Source organism: Marmota monax, unplaced genomic scaffold, assembly GCF_021218885.2.
Source record: "Marmota monax isolate L192 unplaced genomic scaffold, Marmota_monax_Labrador192_F-V1.1 WCK01_AAM20220418_F8-fsc00073, whole genome shotgun sequence".
In the NCBI taxonomy this organism is placed as follows: domain Eukaryota; kingdom Metazoa; phylum Chordata; class Mammalia; order Rodentia; family Sciuridae; genus Marmota; species Marmota monax.
The window spans coordinates 1194758-1216628 of NW_026692846.1; the positions used below are offsets into that span (position 1 = coordinate 1194758).

The 21871-nt window shown below is 56.8% G+C and overlaps 2 protein-coding genes across 7 annotated transcripts; one reads left to right on the forward strand and one right to left on the reverse strand.

The window, feature by feature from the left end:
* Positions 1–554: 554 nt before the first annotated feature.
* Tigd5 (tigger transposable element derived 5) lies at positions 555–5672 on the reverse strand. The gene has a single exon (XM_046449009.2). It carries the CDS (start codon positions 5613–5615, stop codon positions 3669–3671), a length of 1947 nt encoding a protein of 648 aa, XP_046304965.1. The 5' UTR covers positions 5616–5672; the 3' UTR covers positions 555–3668.
* Positions 5673–6010: 338 nt separating this feature from the next.
* Positions 6011–21162, forward strand: Eef1d (eukaryotic translation elongation factor 1 delta). 6 transcript variants are annotated; one of them, XM_058580820.1, is made up of 9 exons: positions 11368–12498; positions 14316–14439; positions 14854–14925; positions 19307–19363; positions 19672–19771; positions 19847–19947; positions 20172–20393; positions 20693–20887; positions 21071–21162. In XM_058580820.1, the coding sequence occupies exons 1-9, from the start codon at positions 11381–11383 to the stop codon at positions 21107–21109; spliced, it is 2028 nt and encodes a 675-aa protein (XP_058436803.1). In that variant the 5' UTR covers positions 11368–11380; the 3' UTR covers positions 21110–21162. The 6 variants fall into 6 exon arrangements, with proteins under 6 accessions (XP_058436806.1, XP_046304989.1, XP_058436805.1 ...); XM_058580821.1 differs by lacking the exon at positions 19307–19363 and having other exon boundaries at positions 11381–12498; XM_046449034.1 differs by lacking the exon at positions 19307–19363 and having other exon boundaries at positions 11381–12498; positions 14319–14439.
* Positions 21163–21871: the final 709 nt, after the last annotated feature.

Genomic DNA, 21871 nt, shown 5'->3' on the forward strand with positions numbered 1-21871 from the left:
TGGATGGCAGAGGGTCCCATTCTAGCTACAGGTCACTATCATGTGGGTTGTACAGACAGGATCACCCACTGCCCTGATCAGGGGCACACCAAGCCTGGGCATGTTGAGGTTCCACGACACTCTGTAGGCTGCACTGAGCAGGAACTCCTTGGGCAGCCCACCTAAGAGCCACCTGCCAAGAGAATCACTATTGTATGAGCCAACACCTGTCACTGCCTGAGACCCGGCAGGGAAAGCACCTCTCCATTGCCCAGTCCTGAACTTTTGCAGGCTGTGATGGAGCCCCAGGCCCAGCTATGGCCCAAAACAAAGACACATTAGTTATTCAAGAAGGGAAACTTTGATGGGGAACAGGGTTGTGATCATGCCATCTAATCCTCTTCTGCCTTATGCTGCCAGGCTAAAATTACAGCTTTTCAAGATGGAAACTGGCTGTGACCAGGGTACCCTCTTCAATCACTACTGCTCAACTTTTATGCCTCCCAATCTGTGCAGTGTTCCAGGTTCAGGCATTGGACCAAGAGTTACAAAAATAAGACTGAAATAGGTGCTCATGAAGTTGACATGTTCCATATTTATTACACAAGTGCCATTGGGCTATGTGGCCGTGAGCACTCAGTTGTGAGTGGGCTGAGTGCTAGAGGAAGGTCCCTGGACACTGCGTGAACCTCACATGCCTACGGTCTTCTTGAGGACACACTGCTGGGGTCAGGTGTCACCCTTGGGCACACCCAGTGAGGGCCAGATTGCCAGGCTCCTGGAGGACCATGTCCCCAGCTTAGGGAGCTCCCCCTTCTCTCCCTCTCCGAGCATGCTGTTCCATCCACAGCCCAACTGATGTTCAGGCAGTCACTTCCCAAGTGTGCAGAGGCCTGGGGGAAGACCGCCTGTGGCTGCTTCAGCCATATCCTTCCCCAGAAAACAGTGGTTTGGTGATGGCTTCAACAACCTGCATTTGCCTTTTTATTCACAATGCCTTCCCTTCCCCAGCCCAGGAACTTTGTTAATGACCCTGAAGCAGAAGCTGCTATCTGCCAGCATTACCACAGCCCAAGGGCTGCCACCTGCCAAGGAGAAACTGCAGCTTCAAGCTCCCCAGTGACTTGCCATGTTATCTCAAGCCAGAGGTGGCAAACTCAGAAAGCCCACAGCGAACAGCAGTGGGGCACAGGCCAGCTGGATATGCAGCCCTCCTGAAGGGGTCCATGAACCCTGGGGTATCCCTACCACAGAGCCAAACCCAGAAATGGGGTGGCTGTGAGCCAGTGGTAGAGCTATGGTTGGGGCTAAGCATCTGTGCACCACTGCAAGGCCCCAGGGGTCCCTGAGACCCATAGCTGTGGATGCCCATGGGGCCAGGGATCAGAGCAGAGCAGCTCTCTCCACAAGCAGGCGACAACCACCTGAAACTGCCCATGGCCCACAGGAACACCAGTGTATCCCATTTTACAAAAACACTTTTTTTGTGTGTGTGTGTGTGTGGTGCTGAGGATCCATCCCTGGGCTTCATGTACGCAAGGCAGATGCTCTTCCACTGAGCAACATCTCCGGCCCAAGGCAACACCTTCTGAGCCCTCTCGGGGTGTTTCATGGACCAGCAAATGTCAGTACACAAATCCACAACTTGACAGACACTAAAGAGCTCCCTAAAACCCTGCCGGCCTGCACTTAGCTTGTTTATAGAGTGGTCATCTGGTGCCAAAGGGACAGACCAGAACCACCTCCCAGGCCATGAGTGTCCTTTCAAGAGGCATGGGACAGGTGGTGAACAAGTAAGAGGTCTCACCCCTGGTTTCTTAGACAGCAAGAGGGCTGCTACTTGAGGCTACCCAGTCTGCATGCACACTAAGGTCCGGTGTGCAGTCCTCACCATGCTCCTGATCCAAAGTTCACTTTTCCTCAGAGCCCTGGAGGCAGAGCCAGAGGAGCAGGGTACCAGCTCCTAGTCTGGGTGCTGGGTAGATATGAAGGCTCTGGTGTAAATGCTTTAGATCTCCTGGGGCCCAGTCCCAGCTACTTAGGCTGGAGATCCTTAGCCAGCCCTGACCACCAAAGAGTTTCTAGGTCTGCAGGCTCCAGGAGGTTGGACATGGAGGTGGCCAGATGAGCTTCAGCAGGTATGGATGGAGGCTGCTGCCTAAACCTAGACAGGTAGACTTTTGATTCTCTTCCTCCCAGATTCTCATACCTTCCCTTGCACTCAGGTTTGAGATATGTATAATATTACATGTGTGTGTCACACAAGCACATGTTCTTTTTTTTTTTTGGACTGGGGCAGTTCCAAGGAGCTGTTTGTTCTTAGACCCGAGTGGAAACTGCTCTGGGGAGGTACTTCCTCCCACTGCTCCACTGTCAGTTACAGCCCTTCTGGTCCATGGACATAATGTCTGTGCACAGGCACCTGCACTCACCAACTGTTTTTGTGTTCAAGGCTTAGACTACTAGGACATCAGGTGAGGACATGGGGTCCTCCTCAGCCCTGGCACCAGACTCCTCATGAGGGTTCAGGGCAACATCTCTGCCAAAGCAGCAAAAGGCATGGGCACCTCTTAGTCCTAGGCCATTGGGAGACTTCTGAATCTAGAACTGGACAGAGCAACAGAATGGCATGAGTGATGGACAGTCACCTGGCCCTTTCTACACTCTCAAACTGAGCTACCCAGAAGCAGCTCCTCTGTCACACCCTTGGCAGTATCAAGAAGTGGAAAAATTTGGGGAGGGGGGCTGGGGCAAAAAGAGCCCAAGGGGGTTGCACTAAGGCACTGTGGATTGTCCCCAGATGGCTGCCAGTGCCAGGCCTGTTCCGAGGTAGGTTATGTGGATCCAAGCCCTGGGGTTAGACAGTGTTCTGGGGTCAATGAGGGAATCAATCAGGGACCAAATCTCAACACTTGCCAAACCCATGGAATAAAAGATGTGCTGAGAATGAAATCTTAAGGACTTAGAATCCAAGTGGAACAGAAGTCTACACTCCCTGCTGCATCCAGAACCTCAGTACTGAGTCCATCCTCCCCTTACCACTTCATTGTGAGCAACTGGCTTGGGCCTCCTGGGCACTGGGTCTGGGCTCTGATCCAGGAGGATGGGAACCTGTAGTTTCCAGAGCAAGGGCAGGAGCAACTCAGAGACCATCTCATACTGCCCTTGTTCTCACTGTCCCCTCTGAAGAGCACCTTTAAAAACAGATTCAGATTCAATGTGTTTAAAAAAAAAAAGAGCAAACAAGTGGTTTACTTCTCCACTGAGATGATAGGACCAAGTAGCACCAGGGCTGCAGAACGATGGCGCAGAGGCCTCATCCAGTGCACATATAACCTGCTGGGGAGAGGAAGGTGTGAGCCCCACAGGGGCCAGAGCAAGAGCACAGTCAACTGCTCTCAGATGCTGTGACTGGGTGCCCAGCATGTTTAGGGGGAACCCCACATATATGACTGCTCAGGGAAGAGTGTGAGCTGAGGCCTCTCTTTTGGTATCCCCCCAGAAGACTGTGGACCATGGGGCAGGACATCACTTCATCAAAGGACCCCCTCCAAGCTGGACTGGGCTTGGACCCAATAACCCCTGGGCCCATGTGGTGGGCCACCTCAGGGAGAAGAGAGGGAGGGAGATGTGAGACTGTGCATGCCTCTCCTTCAGAGTACAGGAAAAAGGCCATTGGGTCAGTGTGGTCACACACTGTCATCTGAAACTGCTGGGGAAGGTTCAATGCCCCCCAACCTCCGAGCCATGCTGATGAGTGAGCGCAGCTGTACCAGCCTCAGTGGCCCCACCTCATTGGGGTCCTGGCTCTCCAGCCACCGCAGAGCTGTCTCCAGCCCCCACACAGCCTCCCCTGCAGTGGGTACCAACACCCCACCACGCTCAGTGACCTCCTCCTCCTCCTCCTCTTCTCCACCCCCCATGCTAGAGGGCAGGCTGGCTGGGGATAGAGGGGCCAATGCAGGGGGCCAGACAGGGCTCACTTCCTCTCTGCAGACCTCAGGGAGGCCCCCATCATCGTCCAGGTGCAGCCACTCAGCCACCTCTTCGGGTGCCAGGCGCTTGTAGGCCAGAGCAGCCAAATGTGTGAGGTCACTAAGCGCCCTGCTGTGCTCCGCAGCCTCCTCAGCTTGGTGGGCTGACTGCTGTCCAGGCTCGAAGGCAGCCCTCAGGCCCAGCAGCCAGCAGCGCTCAATGCTGCCTGCCTGCACCAGGTCCCAGGAGAGGCCAGTCAGGTACAGCATGTCCTTAAGCATGAAACTGCGCATAAAGTCCAGTGGGGAGCCGCTAGCACAGGACACTGCCAGCCGCAGCAGCTCCCGCTTATACAGATGCTTGAAGGCAGCCACCACACCCTGCTCCAGCGGTGCAGGAATGTGTGCCCTGCTGCTGCCCTTGGACAGGAAAAGAACCCGCACAGCGCCGTCTGGTGTCTGCAGCTCTTCAGGGGGCCCCAAGGGCTCAGGCCCAAACCGCCTGGGGGTCTCCTCGCTTTCTTCCAGGGCGGGCATCCTGGTGGCCCAGCTTGGCCAGGGCGGGTGGGCCACCAGCAACACCGCCTTCTGCTGCAGACAGCTTCGACGCAGGTAGCGCTTGACGCCCGGAACGAATTCCTCAAAGAACCAGCCGCGTAGCAGCGGGCGGCTGAGCCAAGCATTGGGGCTGTAGCGGTAGGAGGCCGGGAACTTGTCCTGGTTGTGGTGGCGCAGGCTGGGCGGGTCCGGCAGCTGCCCGATGACCAGTGGCTTCAACTTGTGGCTGCCTGTCAAGTTGGCGGCCAGCAGCACTGTCACCCGGTCGGCGCGCCAGCCGCAGACCCTCGCCCTGGGGTCCTCTGTGCCCGGGGGTGCAGCCTGCTCCGGAAGCAGCCTCCAGTAAAGGCCAGTGACGTTGGCATTGTAGATCTGCTCGTCACCATAGCCGCCTTCGGCTGGGGGCGGCGCGGCCAGTGCCCGGTCGGGCAGCGGGCCGCCGCTTGGAGGCTGCGCCGGCTCCTCCTTGACTGGTGGGCCAGGCGCGGATCCAGCAGGCGGGGGCTCGGCCTCGCCGTAGATGCGCTGGCTGGAGATGCCATGGCGCTTCTGCCATCGCCAGAACCAGCCGTGACTAGCCTTGAAGGTGCACTCGGGGCCGTAGATCTGGCGCGCGAAGGCCTCAGCCTGTGCCTGGATGACCGGCCCCGACAGTGGCACGCCGTGCTGGCGCAGCGTGAGGAACCAAGAGTAGACCGCGCGATCGATCTCCTCCTCGTTGGCCAGCCTCATCTTCTTGCGCTGCGTGCCCACCTCGCCGCCCAGCTGGTCCAGGAACCAGCGCAGCTTGGGCTCGTCCTTTAGCCAGCCGCGCAGCGTGCCGCCGGGCACGCCGAAGTCTCGGCACACACTGGCCTGCCGCTCGCCGCCCTTGACGCGCTCGATGGCTTGCAGCTTGTCCTTGATGGAGTAGGCCTTGCGGAAGGCCATCTTCACTGCCACGCGGGGCCGCGGCCCGGGCGCGGCGTGCGGCGGGCGCGCGACGGGGTCCGGGGCGGGCAAGGGGGCCCGCGGCGGCTCCGCAAGGCGCCCGGGCGCGGGGCAGAGGTCGCAGTGTGGGGCCAAGTGCGGGGCCGAGCCTGCGGGAGGACTCGCGGGGTACATAGCGGCTGCGGAGCAGACCACTGGGGCGCGGGAGCCTGACGCCGGCCCGCGGGCCGCTCGGGGCGGGGCGCTTAGGGGCGGGGCCGCCCGGGTTCCTCCTTTTTGTCTCGCCAGCCCAGCCGGCGCAGGCGCGTTGGCCCCGCCCCAGCAGCTCGGCCACGCCCCAGCCTCGCCGCGCCTGCGCGCTGGCCGCCTCGCGCCGTCCCTGGGCGCGTGCGCCGAATATGCCAGGCCTAGCGGACGTCTCCATTAGGTGGACGGCGGAGGGGTGGGGGGCTGGCTGCTGTTCTTTCCCCGGCACTTTGAGCCAATTTCTCCCTTGGAGAAGGCCTCTGGGGTAGAACCCCACTGTCTTGTATCTTGGCAGCTACAAAGCGCATAACTCCTAGAGCTCCGTCCGCGAGGCAGCGTGAGCTCAGAGCTGCGTCCCCCGCGGCGCCTGTCGTGGTACGCCCCGCTCCATTTCCTGTTCGCGGCGCGGACGGCCCGCCCTTTCCTCAGCAGACCCGTGCTGCAGGTCCCTCCTCTTGGTCGTGTTGGTGCCTGGCGTGTGAGTACCGCGACCCCGTCGTAAGGAGCGCACGCGCCGGAGAGGCCCTACGGGCCAGCGCGAGTGGGCCAGCGTGGACCGCCACATGGTCCAAGGCGACGGCCGCCCTGGGCGCAGACCCCGCGCGCCTCTTGCTGAGCGCGTGGTCAGACGCACTGCGTGGCGGGCGGCCCAACCTGGAACCCGCCCTGAGATTGGTGGGGCCGCTGGGTTTGGGGTCTGACTTCGTCCTCGTGGGAACCATAGCACCCATCTGCCCCAGCTGTTGTTCGTGCTTGTAATCCTTGCGTTCGTCCAGCACGTGTTAAAACACCTACAGCACACCGAGCTCTGGTCATAGAGGGGAGGACACTGGTGCAACCTTTGCGAGACTTAGATGGTTCCCAAACACGCGAGAGAGTAAGGAGTAATGTACTCTGCTGAGTGGTTCGAAAGAAACAGTTTTGGTGTAGATAGGTGGTCTGGGTGGAGAGGGGACGTTGAGAGGGACTGTCGTGCTGTTCCTAGGAAATGAACACTTTCAAAAGGCGTAAGCAGAAGAGAGAAGGCAGAGACTTATAGCTGAGCAAGTGAGGTGGGGGGACTTCGGGTTGCTTATTGAGTGAAGGGCCCCTCTTAGCAAAAGAACGCTGAAGCTAAACTTTGGGGTGTTCCCTACCAGTTTGGGAGGGATGCTTCTTAATGTTGCCAGAGGCTGAAGGAAATGAGATCTCCAGCTGTTGGTTTTCCTTTCCTGAAACTGTGCCCGGCTAGGAGTGGGAGATGGCAAAAGACAGATGTGACAGGAGCTCCCAAGTTTCCCTGAGAAATGCTTTCTCACCTTGTCCCTGGCACAGGTCCAGCTGAGCTCCTAGGCCTTTTTATGAAGGGGTCTTGAGCCAACCCTGTGTGTCAGCAGAATCAAGGATCTACCAGGAAGAAGAAGGACCTCTTAAAGGAGGGCAGGTCCCCTTCTAAGCTGCATGGTGACCAGTTCAGGCTGCTGTTTTTCTTATCTTGGAGTTAAGGGACAGCAGCAATTTCCTGCGGGCTACTGGGGTGGTGTGAGTGGAGAAAGACCACTGGTACCTTCTTGCCTGGGATTACTCTGAATGGCTTCCTGCCCTCTGGAGGAGCCTGATAAGTATAAACCTTGGAGAGCTGGGTAAGGGAGCAGGGCTCAGCACAGGTGGGCACATGTGCTTGAAGAGAGCTTGGTGGTTGAAGAGAGTGTCTCTGGGGTGTTGCTGCTGCTGTCAGCGTTTCTGGGGCTGAGGGCAGGAAATGAGACATTAAGCCTTTGTAGGGCCCTTGTCTTGTGCCAGAATTCTAAGATGACATGTGCATGTTGGGAATTGCAAAAAATGCATTTGTGTGAAATGCTGGTGTCGAGCCCTTCACCTCACTGACTTGGCAGCATTCAGTGGCCATAACACTTGGAGCCTTAATTTTCCCACAGTGTAAGATATCACACTCTTGTCCCCAGCTAGGTGTTCTCATTCCTGTGTGAGGACACACCTGTCTTATAGTCAGGTGTATATGTGGGGAAGAGTCGGGAAAGCAGGAGGCACCTAACAGGCCCCATGGCTGAGTTGGGCCGATTGATGGGTCAGCCCAGGGTACTGTGGACGGGGACAGAAATAGAAGTGACAGAGATGGCATTTGAGGCAAGAAAGCTGTTGGGGCTGGCCAGGCCTGGGGTGGGGTGGCTTAGTTAGCTCCAATGTGCAGGGAAGCATCTTAGTAGAAACTTGGTGCTGTGGAGTTTCAGCCTGTGAAAAAAGGTCAGAGGCTTCATTCCCATGCAGAGATCTGCTCTTTCCCAGGTGGCTGCATGCCTGTCCTGAATAAAAAAGCCCCTTCCTCTGGCATCCTTACCACATTTCAAGTGCTAGCAGCTGCCCTTTTGGACAAGGAATATGTCGAAAATTCTCTTGGACAGCACTGATCCACAGACTCAGGCCAGCCCAGAGAGACATGTTGCTGGAGTATAGTCGAACCAGCTGACCCCATCCTCAGCGAATTTCCACTCTGTGTTGGAGGGTGGACAGTCTGGGAGCCCATCAGTGTGGGTGGCGAATGGGGTGACATGCCAGAGGATGGAAGGTGTGGAGGGCAGGGCCTGGGAGCCCTCTCTTCCTCTTCCATCTGCCCTGGTACAGGGAGACCTCCAGGCCCTTGCCACTGTGGTGGATGTAGCTGTGCCAGGTCATGCCCTCATCTTCCTCAGGGCACAGCACTTCAGGAGGGTCCTTCACAGGGGCTGCTGCCAGGTTCCAGGTTAGCAAATGACACGGCCCCATACCCCATATCCTCCCTTCAGCAGAATAGATGTGGCCTGGCCATGGGGCCTCACACATACTTCAGAGGCTGCGTCTGCCTCCGCCAGTGAGCTCATTCATTTGTTAAGTTTCTTATGAGATTTTTCTTGTACAGGTTGCTGGGCTGGACAGCCCCACAGGGCTGTTGGGCACCTCTTACTAGGACCAAGGGCCCGTTAAGCTGTCTGCATCCTGGAACGCCCCCGAGACTGGGCCCCTTCCACCTCTCACAGGAGAGACCTTGGCAGGAGTCCAGCCTGCATCCCTAAGTGGAGCAAGAGCTGCTCAGGCCGCTTCCCTTGTCTGGCAGCTGGCCTTCTTCCCTGTGCTTCATTCTCTTGGCAAGCTCTGCTGCCTGGATGAGCCTCAGAAGGGCCACCTTGAGTAGGGATGCAGCTGGTGCTCAAGAACCTCGTTGCTTCCTGTTCCTGGCTGACCTTCCGGACAGCTGTGGTCTTGTACGTACGTGTGTGCTCCAGGGAATAGCTGATCTCATGCAGCCGACATAAGAGCTGTGTTTTGAGGGATGATGGGGTGAGGCTGCCTCAAGTGTGCAGGCAGCTGCCTGGGATTTGGGTGGTACAGGTGTGTTCAGTGCTCACCTTCTGACCCATGTCACCTCAGCAGCTTCCGAAAGGCCATCCAGCCTGCTCGGGCTGCCCCAGCTGCTGCCTGGCACGGCTGGCTTTCCCACTGCTCTAACCTTGATGCTTTTCCTTCATGCTGTCCTAGGAGGCCAAAGCAGAAGTAAGTACACCTGTCTGGTGCACCACCTCTCTTCTCCTGCTCCAGGGAGCCCCCCAGCCATCCCCTTGCTGCCCGTGAGGATTTGGGCTTGCTGGAGGGCGGGGGGCAGCAGTGTGGCACTAAGCAGGGTCCTGGCCTGGGACAGGCAGGTGGCATGCAGCCCCCTGCAGGGTATTGGCAGCCACATGTGAAGATGTGGCCTTAAGAAGTGTTCCTTGTTGGCATGTACCTTGGAGGTGGCTTCCCCTCGTTGAACTGCAGCTCCTGCCCCAGGAAGAGCCCCTAGGTCCTGGTTTTGGGTCATTTAGGCCAGTAAGGTTTGGCAGGGTGTGAGTTCTGGGGCCAGCTTAGTGGGCCTTGTTGAAGGGACAGGGATCAGCTCCATGGGTGCTGAGCAGCTGGTGGGTCCTAGGGGTTTGATGTTGGGGAGGTTAGAGAACAGACAAGTCCCTGCTGCGTTGACACACACAAGGCCAACTCTACTGCCTCTTGGCAACAGTGGGTGATGTCACAGTGCCCTGCCTCCTGGGCTCCGGGCTGCACACTCACTCCTGCCTCTGCCCTGGCAGCCTGGCCTTGGTGAGTGAGGGGTGGCCCAGGGATTCCCTGTCTGAATCTCTATGGCTCCTGGTCTCCTTTTTGTGATGGAGGGAGCCTAGTGGGTGTCAGGATAGGACAGGCAGGGCTTCCTGAAGTCTACTACATGGGTGGAATTTAGACAACTAAGCACCCCCAGGACAAGGAGGTCAGACTGTGATTTTTGTTGTGGATACTAGGAAAGGGTCCTGGACAGTGGTTTAGGTTTGCTGTCCAGCCACAGGCTGCTGCCCTCCTGGGTGAGGACCATTAGGTAGCATGATTACACAGAGGTCCTGGAACCCGTCAAGTCTGTTTTCCCCTAGGCTGCTCCCTGCAAACCCACAGAAGCAGTGGGGCAGTGGTGCCCCTATCTGTAGTCAGCTTCTGTGGGTTGTTAGTTGAATCTGGCTTAGAAGGAATCCAGACAGAGATGGCTATGGGGCAGGGCAGCTGAGCACATGGCCGATGCTTACCTACATCCTCTGAGCAACTTGCCTCCTGGCTTTTCGGGCTGGCTGGCAGAGTCTCTGTGGCCTTCCCTTTTCATGGCATGGTACCTGGGGGCAGACTGTGGGCTTCTGTGCTCCTGGAAGGATGCTGGGGCAGCAGGGGCATGACATCATGTGGCTGCTGGTGAATGCATCAGACCCAGGGCCCTGTCTCGCACAGCTTGAGGGAACACCCAGGCCAGTAAGAAGGCTGAAGCCCCCAGGGATGACTCTTGCCTCCACTGGCCACAGTACCAACTGAGGACATAGTGACAGCTGGCTGAGCAGCCTGGGCTCTGGTTCCTTCCCTTTAGGACCAGTTGTTCGCACCCTCCCTGGTGTGTCCTGTTGATGTTATCATTTGGGGATGGACACTTGACCTCTGCTCCCAGCCACCCACCCCTCCTGTGAGGTCAGTCAGGTCCCTTTGCTAAGATCCCTGTCCCTGTACTGGACAGGCGGCTGCCCTGGGTGGGGCAGTGGTGAGGCTGTGGCAGTACAGGTGGCATGGTGATGGGCAGCCGCAGCAGCCTTTCTGTGAAGTGCAATACCAGCTATTCCAGGGTGGGCAGCCGGGTTTAGCACACGCCCAGGAAGTCAAGTTGGAGTTCAGTTCAGATAAACGGGGAGCAGTTAATTAATGTAAGTTACTCTCAAATATTTAATGGAATATACTTGTACTAGAAGACTATGGGGGTTCACATGAAAGTCAAGTCTGAGCACAGCCGTTTCTGTTTCGTCTGCAACCTACCTGGAGGCTCCATGAGAAGAGGGTTCTGTGGCAGGTTTGGAAGTAGTGTTCTCTAGATTCCTTTCAGGGGGCCGTGGGGCCTGTGGAGTTAGCAAAGACAACTTTGGCAGTGAAAACAGGTACACACATACATAGACGTGTATGTATGTCTCCTGGTTTTTATTTACAAAAGCTCCCCACAAGGGTCTGACTTCTGAGCCTCGGCATGTCCTCTCATGGAGCCCCTTGGGAGGTGCCCCACCCAGTCCTTGCCCCAGGTCTCCTGCCCACCTCTGCCTGTCAGGCTGAGGAGGGCCTGGGAGGCAGGTGCCTCTGCTGTGTTGCAACTGCCTTCTTGTGCTTGCTTTTTAATGCTGCGCCCGAAGATGAGGAGCGGGAAGGCCTCCTGTGCCCTGGAGACCGTCTGGGAGGACAAGCACAAGTATGAGGAGGCCGAGCGGCGCTTCCATGAGTGGGAGGCCACGCAGGCCGCCGCCTCTGCCCAGCAGCTCCTGACACAGGTGCCAGCCGTGAACGGGCCCGGTCAGGAGGACACCGAGGAGGCCAGCGAGGCAGGGGCCCCCGATACCAGCAGCAGCAGCAGCAGCGATCCCAGGAAGAGCCGTGACAGCAAGAAGCCCCTGCAGAAGAAGAGGAAGCGCTCCCCTAAGAGCTGGCTCGGCCAGGTGGACCTGGCCCTCATGGGCCTCTCAGCCGATCACGTGTGGCTGGACAAGCCACTCTTCGACCAGGCAGAAAGTTCCTACCGCCAGAGGCTGGCAGATGTGGCCGCCCAGGCAGCCCAGCTGCCTGCCCTGGCCCCTTGGGGTCCCTGCACACATGGGAACCAGGTGGCCTGTCACCACGTGACCTGGGGAGTCTGGGTCAACAAGTCTTCCTTTGACCAGGCCGAGCGAGCTTTTGTGGAGCGGTCTCAGAGCCTGCTGCTGACCGCAGAGGGGAGCTGCAGGCTGGGGGCTCCTGATGCGGGCCAGCTGCTGGCCACTCCCAGCCTGGCCCTGGTTCACCAGCCCAGCCCACCAGCCAACGGCCAGCCTCCTCTGGGCACCCTACAGGCACTGGTCTGGGAGGTGTGGCTGGAGAAGCCCCGGTATGATGCTGCCGAGAGGGGCTTCTATGAAGCCCTGTTTGATGGCCATCCTCCCAGGAAGGTGCGCCTACAGGAGCGAGCTGGCCAGGCAGAGGGCACCCGGCGGGGCCGCAGAGACCGGCGGGGCCGCAACCCCGTAGGAAGCAAGAGGGCCGGGCCACGGCGGGCTGATGGGGAGGCCCCTTCCGCCTTGCCTTACTGGTACTTCCTGCACAAGGATGCTGAGGCCCCCTGGCTCAGCAAGCCCTCCTATGACAGCGCTGAGTGCCGCCACCATGCTGCCGAGGCCCTGCGCATGGCCTGGCGCCTTGAGGCCGCCTCCTTGGCTCACCGAACTGGGCCCCGCTCTGGCCCATCCATGTCCAGCCTGAGACCCAAGTAGGAGACCTGTGCTCTTGGGCACCCAGTCCGGCCTGGGCTGCAGGCAGAGGGACTGCCACCCCCAGCCTGGGCCCCTCATGCTTTCCTCCCCACCCTTCCCCTGGGTGGGGGCACTCCAGTTACCTGAGGACCTGGCCAAGTTGAATGTGGGGTGGGCGGGCAAAGCTGGTGTGTCTGTCCTGGAGGTGGCAGTTCTAAACTGTTGAGGTTGGTCGGGGAAGATGTCATCATTGGGCAGATACCCTGGTGAGGTATGGGGGCCATGGTGGCAAGCCCGGCCACTGGGTGTGCCTGCCTCTGAGGTAAGGTGGGCATCAGATTGAGAGTTGGTGGCTCGTCTAGCAGCCTCTGTCTAAAGGACTCCTTGCGGAGGGAGACCTCCTTCAGCCTGGGAACCAAGTGGCCTTGTTCCAGGATAGGTGGACATAGACCCAGCAGTGGAGGCTGGAGGCCTGGGTTTTGGGTCAGTGCCTGGTCATAGAATGCATCCCCCACAGCTGCTGGACCTGGGCAGATGATGGGTGAGGTGGGTGGACACAGAGGGAATATGAAGGGTCTCAACCAGTTGCCTGGGCCTCCTAGGAACAATACCCTTTGGGCCCTGAGTGCTGGGGGAAGGTGTGCAACTTCCTGCCTGCACCCACCTGTCCTGGTGACCTGGCTGCATGCAGGTCGTCCTAGGTGAGGGCAGTAAAGGAGACGCAGGGTTGTTTCTCTTGGGAGAGGGCACTTGGTGAGGCCCAGTGATAGTATGGGGTCCCTGGCACAGAGAATTGATGGCAGCGCCAGACAGGTCTGTCTGTAGTACTTGGCAGGACAGCTGGAGAAAAAGAGTAGATCAACTGAAGGGCCAGAGACCCAGTGAGGCCTGGCGTGCAGAGATGGGACTGGACATGGCCTGTGGGCCATAGTTTGCTGGACTTGGCCAGAGCAGTGGTTCTCAAACTTTTTGGTCTTGGGACCCTGAAGAGCTTTTGTATCTATTGATGTTTACATCTTGGCTATTAAAGCAAATTACAAGTACCAAAAGTATATATTTACTGAAGGAAAAAAAGCTTTTTGCTTTGCTTTTGCACATTAGTGCCCAAAACATGTTGTCAAAAATACCTTTCCTGTAGCAAGATGATTCAGAAAGCAGAGTGGCCTTGTTCTACCTTGTTGCAATCTCCCTTGGTCTGTCTGGGTCAGAGTTCTGTATTCTCATGGCAGCAGCTGCTTCTGCCCTCAACTGCAGAAATTGACTGATTTTGAAAGGGAGCACCTTAGGGCTGGGGATGTCGCTCAGTGGTAGAGCACTTGCCTGGCACTCATGCCCTGAGTTTAATCCCCAGAATTGTTTAAAAAAAAGAAGAAGAGGAGGAGGAGGAGAGGAATTTTGGGGATCCCCAGAGGATTTTGGACCAACTTTGAGACCCACTGGCCAGAGGACAAGCCTATGGACCCCATCGAGGCCCTGGGGGAAACCCTTACGGGGTGGGAGGAGAGGATGATGTGTTGGTGTGGCCACTTATGTGCAGAGGGCCCTTGTGGGCTTCGTGTCGTCATGCCGAGGATCACTTGTGTTTTCCCTGGGTTCTGGAGCCTCTCACCCAGGACTGGTGGTCTATGGGCCAGAAGGACTGGGCAGGCCCAGAGTTGACATCTGGGACTTCACGGAAGGAGGGTGTTGCAGCCCACCCAGCACCCTGTTGCTTCTGGGCCACTCCCCAGGCAGGGTGGTTCAGGCTTGGGGGCTTGTGGTGAAGGTGAGGCCCGCACTGACTGGGACCCCCTTTTCCCAGCCATTCTGACCTTACCTCTCCTCCTGCTCCCAGCAGAAAAATGGCTACAAACTTTCTAGTGCATGAGAAGATCTGGTTTGACAAGTTCAAATACGATGATGCAGAAAGGAAGTTCTATGAGCAGATGAATGGGCCTGTGGCTGGTGCCTCCCGCCAGGTGAGGGAATGCTTGGGGCCACCAGGTGGCTCTGCTGCTCAGTAGGAGTGGCTGCAGCCTGCAAAGAGGTTGCTGGCAAGGTCGGGTGGGTAGTGGCACGTCTGGGCCAAGTAGCTCTTCTCAGGGTGCTGGGAGTGGCGTCTGCTCTTGGCTCCTGCCCCAACACAGGACAGCATGCTTCTGATGCTCCCAGGCAGTGGGGGGCCAGGCTGCAGACACCGCACTTGAGACCCTGTGGTCCTGTCCTTGAATCCTGCTTTTCACTGCCCCTGGAACTTTCATTCTGTGCAGTTCTTTCTTGCTTTCTGAGTGACGATTCTTGGGAGTGGGTGTGGGTGTGGTGTGTGTGTATGTATGTGTGTGTGTTTAAACAACAAAAAAGAGAGAGACTGGTTCTTTCTGCACTGTCTGCAGGAGAATGGTGCCAGCGTGATCCTCCGCGACATTGCAAGAGCCAGAGAGAACATCCAGAAATCCCTGGCCGGAGTGAGTACCCACGGCCCACATATACGTGGGCTCGTGCTCGGCCAAACCGCACGTCAGTTTTGTTTTGTTTTTTTCCCTCTTGGTACTACTGACTGTTTTGGTCCTGTGGATCAAAGTTAGGGTACCGCGTGCAGTGCTGTGTTCTTGCAGGACCCAAACTTCCACAGAGATGATCTTTTGGTTTCCACCTTTACACACACCCCTCACCTGTTTGCTGGTGGTCACCCTGGCCACTCCCTTGGTGTCAACCCTGGGCCGCTGGCTGAGTGGTTCAAGACACACACTGGGTACACTCTGGAAGCCTGTGTCCTCCTGCTTGCTCCCTGCTGAAGGAGTGTGTGTGTCTACCAAGCCACAATCTAGTGGCTTTCCCCAGGGAAAGAACGGTGGCTCACAGGGTGTGTTGCATTTTAGATCAGAGCTGGCACCTGCTTGGCCTCTAGGCCCCAGACTGAGGAGGAATGGCGAGCTCTGTCCCGCTCTGGCTTGGCAGGCTGGATGGGGAAGGTGTGCCCTTCAGATGGAGGACAGATCTGCTGCTCTGGCTTCCCTACTCTAGGGAAGTCAGGGCCTCATTCTGGGATGTGGGTGATGTCCTGTCCTGAGGGCTGGGTTCCAGTTTCCCATTGGCTGTTGTAATGGGTTACTCCATGATTTGTGCTTAAAACCAAACTTGGGGCTGGGGATATAACTCAGTTGGTAGAGTTGCTTGCCTTGCCTGCACAGGGCCCTGGGCTCAATCTCTAGCACCACCAAAACAAAACAAAACCCCACAAACTTACCCTCTATCATGGTCCAGAGGTCCATACATCCAAAACGGATGTCAGAGCTAAAGCCCTGGTGCCCACAGAGTTGTGATCCTTCTGAGGCTCTAAGAGCATCCATCCCTGCCTTTGCCAGATTTCAGAACTCGCCACACTCTTGGCTTATGGCTCTGGCGGTGCTGGGGATTGAACTCGGAGCCTTGGGCATGTGAGACAAGCACTCCACCAAGTGAGCTACATCCCCTTTTTTAAACTTTTTTTTTTTTTTTTTGGCTAGCAATAGACCTTCATTTTATTTATATGTGGTGCTGAGGATTGAACCCAGTGCCTCACAACGTGCCAAGCAAGTGCTCCACCACGGGGCCACAGCCCCAGCCCCAGCATATCCTTTTTGTTTTTATTTTTGGTACAAGGGATTGGACCCAGGGACACTTAACCATTGAACAACACCCCAGGCCTTTTATATTTTAGAGACAAGGTCTACCTAATTTTCTTAGGGCCTCACTAAGTTGCTGAGGTAAGCTTTGAACTCTCAATTCTCCTGCCTCAGCCTCCCAAACCACAGAGATTACAGTCAAGTGCCACTGTGCCTGGCCCTTCTTGTCTTCTAAAAACGTAACCTTGGGGTTGGGGCTGTGGCTTAGTGGTATAGCTCTTGATAACTAAACAAATATACTAAAAAAAAAAAAAAATTTAAGTGAATTTGGTCATATTTGCTAATTCCCTTTGCCATGTAAGGTAACAGATTCACAGGCTTATGTTATCTTTGGGGGTGGGAGACATCTCTGTCTACCATAGTCCACTGTATCACTTCAGCAGGTCACCTGAGTTAGGCTTGGGGAGTTGTGCTGTGGTATCTGCTCCCCAGGTACAGTTGTGGGACAGGTGTAGAGTAGAAATTCTCATTCAGAAAGAGTTCAAGCTAGCTCAGGATTGAGCCAGGCAAACTGCATGGGGTTCGAAGGCCTGTGGCTTAGGACCCTGCCTGGAGACCATCTTGCCAGAGACCACTTGTAGCTGAGGGACTTCAGCAGCCTTCTTGCCTGTGAATGTTGGGGTCCTACAGCCTCCTTTGACTTCATCTTGTCTCTGTTCCTTTGGTCCAAGCTGGTAGGGGTTCTGCTGATACAAACTTCTTGAGGTTTGTGGGTCCCTCTGTATGCCACAGGGTCTGCTCCATGACAGTCTTCTGCAGGTCTTCAGTGGATCATCTCATTCCATTCTTGGCTCCTGTTGAGCTGGCTGAGAAGAGCCATAAGTCAAGCTCCTGATCTCTGGGTGGGCATGTAAATCCTCTGACTTGTGTCTCTTTCCTGGATACCAGCCACCGCCGGCTCTCTCCAGAGCGTGCTTTCCTGGCATGAGTCACCTCGCTAGTGTCTTGCAGTCTCGAGGCTCTGTGAATTCCCCAGACCATCAAGTCCTTCCTCTCTTTTCCTCATCTTGCTGTAAGGGTCACAAAGCTAACCTGTGCCTTCCAGACTTGGCTCAGGAATCTCAGTGGAAGGTCAGCTTCCTTCATCTAGGAGTCCTGCTTTCTGCGCCCTGCCTGATACATGGAGCCAGCCTGTCCTCCAATGCCCCTACCCTCTCTGGTGATGCATACTTCTGTCACCTAAGCTCACTGCAGCATCTGCCATTAGTGTTCTCCAAGGTGATGCTGCTTCTCACCCTCTTCCCAGGCTTTTGCCTCCACAGCCTGCTCAAGGGAGCCAGGATTTTTCTGTCATGCTTCACAGAGGCCTTCCAGCCTTACTGTTGCCAATTCTACAGCCACTTCCACATTTCTAGGGACTTTTAGCAGCACACCCCCCCCCCCCTTGTAGAAGCCAAGGCCTGTTTTCTAGTTGCTGGCACTGTAACAAATTGCCACAATCTAGTGGTTAAAATGGTATGCATTTATTATCCTGTGGTTCCGGGATCAGAAGTCTGAAACGTGTCTTAGGAAGCAGTGTCTTAGCTGTCTGCAGGTTCTTTCTGAAGTCTCTAGAGAAATTCCATTCTGTCTGCCTTAGCACAGGCTCTCTTCAGCTGTCCATCACTCCGGCCTCCCCTCTGGCTCCTCTTTCTTGCACAAAGCCTTGTGGTGACCTTAGGCCTACCCTTATCTCCAGGTCCTTAATGCCCTCTGCAGAATCCACTTTGCCATGTGAGCCAGTGTTACAGGCTCTGGGCATTTGTATGGCATTCATATGGTAAGTCTGGGGGCCAGTCTGTCTGGCACAGCTGGCACATGGGCTCCTGGGAGCAGTGCCACCACTGTATGATGGTTCCTGCTTCATGCTTGGCTTCTCTCCCAACACACACACTTTTTTTCCCCTCTCTTTCCCCCTATGCTGAGGGTGGAACCCAGGACCTCAGGCTTGCTAGCAAGCACTCTTATCATTGAGCTACATCCCATCCCTTTTTTTGAGATGAGTTTTGCTTAGTTGCCAAAGCTTGCCTTGGACTTTTGATGTTCCTGCCTCAGCCCCCCAAGCAGCTGGTATTACAGGCCTGGCCACCGTGCCCATGCTTGGTTCCGTGTTGTCCTTGCCTTTTACCTGATCTCATCTCAGCAGTCCTAGATCCCAACCCTTCACCCCAGTTCAGTCCAGGAAGACCCTCACAGACTACTGCACTGGAATCAGGCACACTGAGCTCCAGCATCCAGAGGGTCAGACCCGGCTGGTGGCTCTGGGGCTGCAGGAAGTCTTCCCGCCTGCCTGACTGGCCATCCCTGGAGCCAGCCCAGGCTGTGTGGAGACAGAGTGAGACCATTCCCACATCCTGTGCTAACTTGTGCCTCTTCCAGAGGGACCTTTTCCTTTTCCTCAGGCCTGTTGTATATGGTGGGTGAGGCCCCAGGCTCCCAGGCCCTGCCACTCACAGACTGGAATGGGCACCAGTCCCCAGGGCATAGCCCCATTCCTTGCCCTGGAAACAGCCTTGGCACTCTAGCTAGCTTCCACTCTCAGGTGGGTCTCCTGAGCCTCACTTTGATTGCCATCCCTGCCCAAATTCTGCTCTGTGTCACTCAGCTCCCACAGGGGGGACACTCACTGTCTTCCCAAGAGCTATGATAGGACCCAGGGGCCCGCGTGCTGTGCAATGGGCAGAGGCCTGAATCCTGCCTCCTGCTGAAAGGATTAGGTTCTGCTGTGGAGCAGATCCTGAGAAAGGCCCTCCCATCCTTCTGGAGGATCCCATCCCATTTGCAAGAACCATTAGGCTAGGACTCGTGCACCCCCTGACCTGTTATGTAGTTCCCTGCCCCCTTGGCCTAAGGACCGCAACATCTGGAGGTAGTCTAGAAGCTAGGTAGGCCCTATGGGGGGAGCCTGCCCTATGGTTAAGTGGAACCTTCACAGGTCAGCTCTGGCTGACATGGTGCATACCTGTAGTCCCAGCAACTTGGGAGGCTGAGGCAGAAGGATCGAGGCCAGGCAGGGCTACTTAATGAGGCCTCAAAAATAAAATGAAAGTGGCTGGGAATGTAGCTCAGTGGTAGAGTGTCCTGGGTTCAATCCCCAGTTGAGGGGGGTGAGGGTTGGGAGGCAAGGGGCTGGACTAGTGGCCTCCTGCACGCTTGCTCCTTCCCCATTGGCCCCTCAACTGCTCTCCCCTCCCATTTCCAGCTCAAGGTGGTGCTGCCCGGCCCCCCTGAAGCCCTGAGCCAGGCTGCCCCTGGGACTGTAAGTCCTGCTGCCTCCTGTCCAGCTACTGAGCAGTGACAACCCTGAGCTGCTGCTGTGTTTCGGCTGCCACAGGCCCCCTGCTTCTTGTCCTGTGCTCGTGCTTGACTGAGAATGTTACTGTGGCTGTGCAGCCACCCTCCCTGAGGTTAACAGGTCTTCACACCCTCGAGGGTGGGCCTCAGCAGGGAGGACTATCCTGAGCCTCTTGCCCAGGATGGCACTCTGCTTCTGAGTGGCTGATTGAGGGGCCCTAGGCACAGCTGGGGCACTGAGCTCCCCTTCCCTTCCCTTCCCTTGCCTTGCAGAGCTCAGGCCCTGGGGCCTCTGGCGGGCCTGGTGGAGACCACAGCGAGCTGGCTGTACGCATTGCCAGCCTGGAAGTAGAGAACCAGAACCTGCGAAGTGGTGAGGCCTGGGCTGATGGTTGGGTCCCTCCCCACCCCAGACCTGCCATCCGACCCTGTCCCCTTGTACCCACAGTGGTGCAGGACCTGCAGCAGGCCATTGCTAGGCTGGAGGCCCGGCTGAGCATGCTGGAGAAGAGCTCGCCCGCCCACCGAGCCACAGCCCCTCAAACCCAGGTGAGCACCCTCCTGGCTCACACCTCTTGCTGTGGTCAGCAGTGAGGTAGTAGGGCCCAGAAAGGTTCATGGTGCCCAGGCTGACCCCCAAGTCAGGGTGGAGGGAGCTTGTCCTCACCTGGGGGGGCAGTTCCTGTGGACCCAGAGCCCAGGCCCTTGGGATGCCTAGGGTCAGCAGAGAGGAGAGGCCTGGCTGGGTCTCAGCCTCTCCTCACCTGTGGCAGCACGTGTCTCCCATGCGCCAAGTGGAACCCCCAGCCAAGAAGGCTGCCACACCTGCAGAGGACGACGAGGACAATGATATTGACCTGTTTGGCAGCGGTGATGAGGAGGAGGACAAGGAGGCAGCTCGGCTGCGGGAGGAAAGGCTGCGGCAGTATGCAGAGAAGAAGGCCAAGAAGCCCTTGCTGGTGGCCAAGTCTTCCATCCTCCTGGATGTCAAACCTGTGAGTGGGAGTAGGGAGGGACTCGGGGAGGGCAGGAGTCCCCTCAACCGGCAGGATATCGTGGCCTGCCCACAGCCTCAGCCTCTGACTCTTCCTGGTGGGAAGTCAAGATTAGAAATCTTGGGATAAGAACAGAAACTTGGGGCCGGGCGGGTGTAAGTGGGGCTGTTTCCAAGAGCCCTTCAAAAGAAGCAGAGTTATGTCTTCGTGGTGGTTCAAGGCCAAAGAGGGGTGGGCTCTCCCCTGGTGCTCTGGGGGTTTCTGGGTGGCTCACTCTGCCTTCCTCCACTCTCTCACAGTGGGATGATGAGACAGACATGGCCCAGCTGGAGGCCTGTGTGCGCTCCATCCAGCTGGATGGGCTGCTCTGGGGTGGCTCTCAGCTGGTGCCTGTGGGCTATGGCATCCGCAAGCTGCGGATCCAGTGTGTGGTGGAGGATGACAAGGTGGGCACCGACCTGCTGGAGGAGCAGATCACCAAGTTTGAGGAGCACGTGAGTAAGGGGCAAGGGGTGGTGAGCAGTTGGGCGGAACCTGGGATCCCACTGCTGCACTTGCTGCCCCATCGGTGATGAATGAGTCCCTGAATGGAGCCCCACTGCGCTCCTACTGCACAGGCACTGGAGCGAGTGGGCCTTGGGGAAACGAGCCTCTGATGGTACCCATTTCTTCCACAGGTGCAGAGTGTCGACATTGCAGCTTTCAACAAGATCTGAGCCAAGCACACATTGTGTGAGGCCCTACAGAGATTAAAGACTGAGACTTGGCACTCTGACTCCTGTCCTGTTATTTGGTTGGCCCCAGACCTACACTTGTCCCTGATGGTCTCTGCCCCTGCACTGCCCCTCCTACACAGCACTGGGAGCTCCACAGCTTTGTGTGGTCATATGACCTCACCCCTAGCTCACCTGCCCTCTGCTCTGGTCTCCACCTGTTTTTGCTTTTGCTGCAAGTGAGCAGTCTGAAGCAGTTTAAGCCAGACATTGCCTATTGGCTCATTTACTGAAGAGCAACACCCCCCCCCTCCCTTTCCTTTCTCTGCTCTGCCTCTTGTCCCTGATCCCGGTAGGTGTCCTGCCCTGCTGCTTTACAAGGTGGAACCAACCCCCTTGTCAACCTGACACTGCTTCTTCCCACCATCTGCAGCATGCTGCACCTCTTTAACTCTCTGGGTCCCTTTCCCCAGCTGCTGGAGACCTGGCTCTGGCCCAGTCCCATTATGAACTGGGATGTCCAAAATGTGCTCAGTCGTGTTCTGGAGTTGTGCCCCATTGGGCTGTAAGCCAGCACTGCTGGTCACAATGGGTTTGGGGTTAAAAGGGTGTTGGGGACATGGTTACTTAATGTTGGAGCTGTCATCCTGGGGTTCTTGTCCACCAGGAAAAGTGATACCTTTTCAAAAAGTGTGAGAATTTCCTGTGGGGGCCTGGAGTGAAGAAACTCACAAACCAACGCGCAGTCCCCTCTCCCTTTCCTAG